This window comes from Pelodiscus sinensis, unplaced genomic scaffold (genome assembly GCF_049634645.1).
Source record: "Pelodiscus sinensis isolate JC-2024 unplaced genomic scaffold, ASM4963464v1 ctg191, whole genome shotgun sequence".
In the NCBI taxonomy this organism is placed as follows: domain Eukaryota; kingdom Metazoa; phylum Chordata; order Testudines; family Trionychidae; genus Pelodiscus; species Pelodiscus sinensis.
This window is the reverse complement of record NW_027465928.1, coordinates 127256-136342: the sequence shown is the minus strand read 5'-3', so window position 1 is coordinate 136342 and position 9087 is coordinate 127256. Positions and strand designations below refer to the sequence as shown.

The 9087-nt window shown below is 70.4% G+C and overlaps 1 protein-coding gene across 1 annotated transcript; it reads right to left on the bottom strand.

Moving 5' to 3' along the window:
- Positions 1–5: 5 nt before the first annotated feature.
- CDH24 (cadherin 24) lies at positions 6–1598 on the bottom strand (the record flags this gene model as incomplete). Its single annotated transcript, XM_075916787.1, has 3 exons — positions 1185–1598; positions 355–651; positions 6–108 (listed from the first exon to the last, which is right to left on the bottom strand). Coding segments are annotated over exons 2-3 (390 nt in total), but the record flags the coding sequence as incomplete, so codon positions are not given.
- Positions 1599–9087: the final 7489 nt, after the last annotated feature.

Genomic DNA, 9087 nt, shown 5'->3' with positions numbered 1-9087 from the left:
ACGGAGAAGAAGGGGAGCCCCTCCAGCACCGTGTACACCAGCCGGGCGCTGCTCCCGTAGCTCGGGTCGTCCGTCTGTCGTGGGCCGTCACCTGGATCACCGAGGTTCCTGAGGGGAGAGTGCAGCCAGGGGCAGGAGTGAGGGGCACCAAGCCGGGCCGTGGGGCGGGGCCGTGGGCGGGGTGGGGGCACCGGCAGGGCCGTGGGGCAGGGTGGGGGGCACCGGCCGGGCCGTGGGGCAGGGTGGGGGGGCACTGGCTGGGCCATGGGCAGGGTGGGGGGCACCGGCCGGGCCGTGGGGCGGGGTGGGGGGCACCGGCCGGGCCGTGGGGCGGGGGCTCCGTGCGCCACTCACCCACGTGGCTGCGCTCGGGGCACGGTGGCGTGGTAGGCACCGTGGGGGAAGACGGGCGGGTTGTCGTTGACGTCCTGCACCTGGACGAGGAACTCGGAGGGGGGCTCCAGGGGCCGGCGCGAGGCCCCGTCCAGGGCCTGGCCCAGCAGCCGGTACTCGGCCTTCTCCTCGCGGTCCAGCGCCCTGGTGAGGTGCACGTCGCCCGTCCGCTCGTCCACACACGAAGAGCGTCCCGGCGCCCTCGCCCGCCAGCCGGTACCGCACCCGCCCCTCGCCCCGGTCCGCATCCGAGTGCAGCTGGGGGAGAGGGGACGTGGCACCCGGCGCTCCGGCCCTGCCCCCCGGCCCGGCCCTGCCCCACCCGGCACCCGGCCCTGCCCCCCCGGCGCCCGGCCCTGCCCCCCGGCGCCCGGCACCAGGCCCTGCCCCCACCCGGCGCCCGGCCCTGCCCCACCGGCGCCCGGCACTGCCCCCCAGCACCCGGCACCCGGCCCTGTCCCCTGGCACCCGGTGACCAGCCCTGCCCCCGGCGCCCGGCCCTACCCCCCAGCACCCGGCACAGAGCTCTGCCCCACCCGGTGCCCGGCCCTGCCCCCCGGCACCCAGCCCTGCCCCCTGGCACCTGGCCCTGCCCCCTTGCACCCAGCCCTGCCCCCCGGCGCCCAGCCCTGCCCCCCGGCACCCGTGCCCTGCCCCCCCGGGACCTGGCGCCTGGCCCTGCCCCCCCGGGACTCGGGCATCTGGCCCTGCTCCCCAGCACCTGGTGACTAGCCCCGCCCCCTGGACCCCCAGCGTCCAGCCCTGCCCCCCGGCCCGGCGTGGGGGCTCACCCGGCCGATGAGCACGGGCCCGGGGCCGGCGTACTCCTCAATGACGAAGAACTGGTTCCAGACCCAGCTGCGCCGGGGTCTCAGCAGCGGCCGCTCCCAGGCCTGGGGGGGGCGTCTCCCGGGCCCCAGGCCAGGGGGGGCCCAGGGGCCCGGTGCAGCCGCAGGCCCCCCAGCCAGGCCAGCAGGAGTCCCAGCAGGCCCGGCATGTCGCCCGCTCACACCGCCGCGCGGGGCGCTTGCCCGTGGGCCCCCGGCCGCCCCATGGGGGCACCTGGGGGGAGACGGGTCAGCTGGGCGCCCGGACCCGGGTTCAAGGGGGGGGCAGAGACCCGGGAGCCCAGCCAGGATCCCGCCTCCCGATGTGACGAGCTGCCAGGTCTCAGCAGAGACTCGGAGGGACAGAGCTGGGGGGTGGGGGGCACTGGCAGGGCTGGGGCAGTTGGGCTGGGGGCAGGACTGGAGGGCAGGCTTGGGGGGCTGTGGGTCAAGGGGGGCAGAGAAGGGGGGCAGGGGGCCGGGAGGGGGCAATGCTGTGGGGCAGGGCGGGGGGCAGGGGGCCTGGGAGGGGGCAGGCGGGGGCAGGGGGCCAGGAGGGGGCAGGGCTGTGGGGCAGGCGGGGGGTCGGGAGGGGGCAGGCGAGGGGGAGGGAGCCGGGAGGGGGCAGGGCTGGGGGGCAGGGGCTGGGGGGCTGGGCAGGGGGCCGGGTGGGGGCGGGCTGGGGGGGCTGGGCAGGGGGCCGGGAGGGGGCAGGGCTGGGGGGCGGGGGGGGCAGGGCTGTGGGGCGGGGAGGGGGCAGGGCTGGGGGGGGGGGCCGGGAGGGGGCCGGGAGAGGGCAGGCGGGGGAGGTGCGGGGGGGGCTGCAAAGGGCTCAGGAGACGGGGGGGGGCGGGAGGGGGCAGGGCTGGGGACAGGCGGGGGCCGGGAGGGGGCAGGGCTGGGGGGCAGGGCAGGGGGCCGGGGAGGGGGCAGGGCTGGGGGTCAGGCGGGGGAGGTGCGGGGGGGGCTGCAAAGGGCTCAGGAGACGGGGGGGGGCCGGGAGGGGGCAGGGGCTGGGGGGCGGGGGGGGCAGGGCTGGGGGGGGGGCCGGGAGGGGGCCGGGAGAGGGCAGGCGGGGGAGGTGCGGGGGGGGCTGCAAAGGGCTCAGGAGACGGGGGGAGCCGGGAGGGGGGGCAGGCGGGGGGCCGGGAGGGGGCAGGCGGGGGGCCGGGAGGGGGCAGGGCTGGGGGGCGGGGGGGACCGGCCCCCCCCCGGGTCCATGTTTAATCCGAGTCGCGGGGCGAAGGCGCGGGGACAGACAAGGGGGGACGCGCCCCCCCGGCCCCAGAGCCCCCCCCGGGCGGGGGGGAGGAGACACAAACCCCCCCGCCCCCCCCGGACTCACCTGGGCGGGGGGAGCCGGAGCCGCTGTCTGGGCACGAAGCGAGAGATGCGGAGACCGAGCCGCGTCCCCCCCCCCCCCCCGCTCCTCCCGCCCCCCGCCGGCTGGGGGGGTCAGAGCCCCCCCGAAATCCCTGCTGCCAGCTCCCCTTCTGCCCCCCCGCTGCCCCCACCCTGCCCCTGCCCCCCCAGCCCTGCCAGTGCCCCCACTCCCCCCCCAGCCCCCTGACCCTGCCCCCCCACTGCCCCCCACAGCCCTGCCAGTGCCCCCCACTGCCCCCCAGCCCCCTGCCCCTGCCCCCCCCACAGCCCTGCCAGTGCCCCCTACTCCCCCCCCCGCCCCCTGCCCCCCACTGCCCCCCCACAGCCCTGCCAGTGCCCCCTACTCCCCCCCCGCCCCCTGCCCCCCACTGCCCCCCACTCCCCCCCAGCCCCCTGCCCCCACAGCCCTGCCAGTGCCCCCCACTCCCCACCAGCCCCCTGCCCCTGCCCCCCACAGGCCTGCCAGTGCCCCCCACTCCCTCCCACAGCCCCCTGCCCCCCAGACGTTCCAGTGCCCCCCACTGCCCCTCCAGCCCTGCCCCCCAGACCCTCTGGTGTCCCCCACTCTCCCCCAGCCCCCTGACCCTACTCCCCACTACCCCCAACAGCCCTGCCAGTGCCCCCCACTCCCCCCAGCCCTGCCCCCCAGCCCCCTGACCCTTCTCCCAGCTCCCAGGGAGCCTCACCTCCTGCTGGGGGGGGGGGGGTTGACGGTTTTAATGAGCTGTTGAATCTTCAAGCGGGAGGGGGGCAGATTGATGGGGGCGGGGCAGCCCCCCCCCCCCCCGATCCCAGCAGGGAGACTGTGGGACTTGCTCATTAACGATGGAGACTCCCCTGAGTCCAATCGCCCGGCGGCCTCCAGCCAGAGCCTGTGGGCACCCCGGGGGGGGGGGGGGCTGGTGTAAGACCCCCCCATTGGGCACAGCCCCGGCCTGCTGTCCCCCGGACCCCTCCTGTGCTGGGGGCTTTGCTCTCTGGGGGGGTCCTCAGCTCCCTGGGGGCAGGAGGTTCCTGACTCATGGCCCCTGCACCAGCCCCCCCCCGGGGCCGACTGGGCCGTTTCTCGCACTCCACTTGCACAAACTGGCATTTTCCAAGAGCAAAAAGCCCAAAATCCCCAAATCTGGGCCCTGGAGCCAACGTCTCTCCTGAGCCGGGGCCGGTGCCTCCGTCTCCCTTCCCTGGAGACGCTGCAGAGGGTCCTTGCGAGGCCTGGAATGGCAGGGGCCCGGCGCTCGCTCGCTCGCTCTCCCATCTCTGTTCCCAGGCTCCAGAAAACACCAGAGAGCCAGAGCAGAAGCTGGATTTGCACACGAGCCGGAACGATTTTCCGGAAATCTTTAGAAAAACTGTTCGATTCCCTGATTCCCACAAATTTCCCACCCGCCCCTTTTCAATCCAGTCCCCCCCGCAGCGTTTCAAACGTCGCGGCCCAATTGCAGTCGGCATTCCCGACGCCCACAGCTCACCCAGCACCGAGTCAACGCGCGTTTTAACCCTCAGGCTTCAAATTACTCCTTTGCCTGGGAAAAAACATGGAAAAGGCCCCAAAGCTCATTGTGGCTCTCCGCCGTCAGACCGCGCTGAAATACTTCTCTCCCCTTAATCGAACATTTGAACAAGAGCTCCCTGGCCAGGTTTCAGGCGTCTCTGCCGAGGAAAACGCGACAAAACCCGCACGTGTCGCACTTTGCTCCCATTCGCCAAAGTCTCCATTTTAAACCCTCCAAAAATCAAACATGTTAACGACAAGCCCAGCTGCGCCTGCCCCCTGCTTTTAAGGGACGTGAATATCCCCCTGCTAGGAAACGGAATAAGAGACGGGCCAACGTCTTCCTGGCTCTGGACTTCCCAACTCCTGAAAACTCCCGATCCCATCGACAGGTTTTGTTCCTCTCTAAGGTGCTACCAGACTATCGGTTGCTTTTCACATTTTTAAAAGGCGAGTGGGGGAGGGAACGAGCCACCGAAATGTCCCAAGTTTCCTCCCTTCCGGAGGGTTCATTTGTTTTTCGGCCCCTACCGAGAAGTGGGAAACGGTTCAGTTGAATGTCACGGGTACAACGGTTTAATTCTTTGCCCCGGGGAAAAGCCAGGGCCTGCCTGGGGGAGCTGTTCTCCGCGAGGGGCTGCGTCCGTCCCATTGCGCCATGGGAACCGTGGCTGGCGATTTTTCCCTACTAGTACCAGTAGGGACTGGATCCCACCCCCACGGGGGGATATGAGGCCCCAGCGTTGGGGTGTGTGGATAAATCCCTGTGGCATTATCACTCTGTATAACTTTGCATGAAGATCTAGCTGTGGGCAGCGTCCGTAGAGAATCTCTGGGACATTTCTCCTAGAATTTTGTATGAAGAGAAACTTTCCTTTTTTAGAGAGAGATCTTGTAAGAGGAAATGTCTGTCGAGCTCCCCCCTGCCCTGCCGGAATGAGCGCGGTGTGAATGGGGAATGGAAGGGGAGCCCCCTCCAGCAGCAGGGGCCGGGGCGGAGAGGGGCTGGGAGCCAGACCCAAGCCAATCCCTGCAAAGGGAGCTCATGAAGAAGACTGGACAGACAGACAGACGCTGGGGAGTCCAGCAGCAAGTGCTGCCCTTGGAAGGACTCTCTCTGAAGCCGCGTTGGGAAAGGCCCGGTGGTGACTAACTGGCTGCACGAGAGGGAGAAATAGAGGCGTCTTGCAGAGGGACCCCGGGTTTTCGTCTTGTCCACATCGGAGCATCGATCCGGATCGGCAGGAGCCCGGCTCACCCCTCCCCCATCTAACTCACCGGGCCAGTGCGGTGAGGGGGAGCAACGTTTGGTAACAACGAGATGCAGTGTGTGTGCGTGTGTGTGAGAGTGCACGAGTGTGATGTGTCACGTGCATACGATAAGTGTGGGTTATTCTGTGTGTGATCAATACATGTGGCGTGTTGCCTTATCCCCCTGAAAAAGATCCCGGGTGCTGCTTTTAAGCACAACGGGGGGGGGGGGGGGGTTGTGGAACAGACGGGACAACACCCCGAAGAACAGGCCACAAAAGGCTGGACACCAATTTTCTTCGGCGTGCTGGCTCCAGGCCCGTCCACGCACGGCGACTCCCGCGCAGCAGCCAAGGTGGTGTCCCTCGGGGCTTCTGGGGGAGGCTGGCGGGGGCTGCAGGTGCCCCAGAGTGGAACCCGGGTGTGGAACGAAGCCCTCGCAGGTCGTGCCGAGCCGGAGTGAGATCTGGACAGTGTTTCTTGAATTTTTTAAGCCCAAGGAACACGAAACAATAATTTGTTTATATGGGGAACAGCGAGGATTTTTTGTTGAGCCAAAAAAAAAAAAAAAAGGTCGCGGGGGGGGGGGGGGGGAGAGTTATTGAGAAAAAAAGTCACCAGCCCCTTTAAGGGCAGCCATTTTTAAATTCTGTTGTTCTCCGTGGCGCACACCGACTGACTTGAGGCAGGACACAGGTCAAGACACTGTTCTGGGAGGCCCCTGGGCTCGGGCGCCGTGGCTACGAGCTGCATCCGCTCGCGGAAAGTTCAGCCTGGGCGCCGCAGAAAGCCAAGGCCGGTCGGGCACCGGCTGCACCGGCCACGTCCCGGGCGAGGCTCCGGGAAGGCGGGTGGAAAAACATCCCGGTGGCTCTGGACCGGGCAGGAAGGCCGGGCGGGGGGCGCAGCCAGGCCTCGTCCACCGGGGACCTGAGGCAAGAGGGTGCTGGAGCGAAGGTCTGGACGCCGCGAGCCACCAGGCCAGAGCCGCGGCAGCACGGAAAAGCCGCCGGCGCGTGGAAGGCGGCCGCCCGGGAGCCTCTCAGCACCTGAAACCCCCGGAAAGGCCTGCGGGCGAGTCAGACGCGGGGGGGGGGGGGGGGGGCGATGCACACGAAGGACGCACTGTTCTGCGAGCCGGGCCAGGCGGGGGCCCAGGGGAACCCCCCCCCCGTGGTCTGCAAGGACCGGAGGGAGCCGGACAGGGAGCAGGCCCCGGTCTGCCCACAGGCGAGTGCAGCCCCCGGAGCGGGGCAGCGCCAAGCGGAGACGTGGCCGGTGGCCGGTGGAAGCGCCGTCACCCCTGCACCCCGTCGCCCCTGGTGCCGGCCGGGGGGCCAGCGCCCGTGGCTGTGGGGCTGGCTTACCCAAGCCAGCGGGGCCGCTCAATGCCTGTTCACAGGGGCAGACCCGACAGCCCCTGGTACCGGCCCCCGGTGGACGCCGGGGCTGTTTCCACACAGGGAGCCGCTCGGAGCCTGGTGCAGGGGCTCGGATCCCAGAAGTGGAGCTCAGCTCCATTGGGGCCACAACTCGCACGCTGGAGCTGCCCCCCCACCCGAGGACCCCCCCCCCCCCACTCATGCCAGCCTGGGTGATGCCCATCGGCGTGGCCCAGTGTCTGTGGGGGGACGGTCGAGTGGCTGCGTCTCAGACCCCCCCAGCTCTCGAGGGACCCCCCCATGTCCCCCCCCGGGTTCCACCTTGGGCGGGGGAGGCTGGAGAGGAGGGGCAGAGGGATGAAAACTGCCAGAGCTGAGGCCCCAGGGGAGGGCACCGGGGCCAGGCCCGTGGGAAGGAAACCAACGGCCCAAAGCCAAACAAGGGGAGGCCCCAGCTGCCTTGAGTCCCTGGCTCCCTTCTCGCCGAGGGCAGGGCAGGCTGCCGGCCTCTCCCCGTCCGCTGACAGCCTGGCCCGGGAGGACCTGAGCCCCAGGCCAGGGTCGTGGCTGAAAGTCCGACACGGAAGGGGGGGAAGCGCTGTGGGCCCCCAGGTCCGTCACCCCGGGCAGCTCAGCGTCCGCCCTGGGCCCAAAGGAGGCCGCAGACTCTGCCCCCAGCCAGCACCACACATCCAGCCAGCCGTGGCAAAGGGGGCCTGAGAACGGGGCTCTGGGCCCCCTGTCCGCTCGGCCCCGGGGACAGGGAGATCTTCACACGTGGCCGGCGTCCCAACTAAGAGTCGGTGTCTTCCCGGCAACGCCGGCCGTTTGGCGGCACGGAGCTGGCAGCCGGCTCTCGCACGTGTCCTCCTGCCAGGGTGGGGCTCGCTCGGCCGCAGCTGAAACCACCAGGGCTGCCTCCACCGCGCCCACTGGAGCCTCGGTGCCGGGATCAGAGCCCGAACCCAGCTCGGACGCAGGTCCCAGCCTGGGCAGCCGCACTCCTGTGGGCGGACTGGCAGCGAGGTCTGGGGGAGGGAGGGAGGGATTCCTCCCTCGGGGACCACGGCATCCCGCGGTCGCGCCCACGTGGCAGCTGTTGGAAGGGCCGGGGAGACCGGTGCCGTGGCGGTACCGGCGAGGCGCATCCCGGCTCGGAGCGGTGCTGAGGGACCGGGAGACGGGCAAACGGTGCCGTGGAGCCAGAAATCGAGGCCAGGAAGCCTGTAGGGGCGGGAGACCAGGTGGGCCCCCCCCAGGAGGGAGCCGGACGAGGTGGTGGGATCCCGGGTATTAGTCCCTCCCTGCCTGCAACGTGTCTGGGGCCAAAGGGGCTGAAAGGGGGGGGGGGCTCCCACTGCTCTGGGTTGTCAGTGGCAAGTCCCGGCCCAGGCTCGGCGCCCCGGGGGCCTCACCAGTTCCCATGGCTCCGGCTTGGTTCTCACCGCGCCCATCTCAGGCCAGGGGGGGCCTCTCCCACGTCTGCTTGTGACCCTCCCTCGTCCGGGAGGTGGACGCGGGGCTCCCGGCGCACCTGGGCCTGAGCCGCACATCAGGGCAGCCGTGCTCCGAGCTGTCCCGCCGGGCCCTTGGAGCAGCTCCCTGTGGCCTGGCCCCCGCGAGGTCACGGCCACGGAGCTCGGAACCACGGGCCAGGGGGGGACGCCCCAGAACGCCCAAGGAGCCGGGAGGAAGCGCGACTGCGAGACGTCCCTGCCCCCGCCCAGGAGGGAACCGCGCCCCTTGCGCCAATGGGAGGCGCCCGCCGCCAGCAAGCACCCGGCCAGACTCCCGTCCCCCCGGCGCGGGGCAGGGGACACGCGGGGCCTGAGCGCCGGCCTGGCGGGGTTTGAAATTCCTCGGGGCTGCCCCCGGCTTAGAGCAGAAAAGGCCTTTTCCAGCCCCCCACGTCAGTGCAACAGGACAGCTCGGGGGGGCTCAGCTGGGCAAGGGGCCGACCAGTCGCCTTCTCTTTCTGCTCCACACCGGGGGGGTCCCGGGAGACGCCTGCTCCGCTGGCCGAGTCGCCCCCCACGTGGCCCCCTTGCGGCAGCCGCCCCAGCGGAGCGCAGAGGCAGAGGGCGAGGAAATAGCTCCCCCAAGTCTCGGGGAAATCCAGAGCCGGGCCTCCTCATCCTTCCGGGGGCGGAGCAGCCGCCACCTGGGCCACCATCTAGGGCCGCCAGGCGCCCGCAACGTCGGCCTGCTTTAACCGACTTTTATCAAGGAAAATTACAAGGAAAGGGCCACCCCCCCAGTGACACCCACAAACACCCTCCAATCCCCCCCTGAACACTCGGCCCCAGACTGGATCTCGACTGGAAGGAGCAAACACAGCCCTTGAAAGACGCCAGCT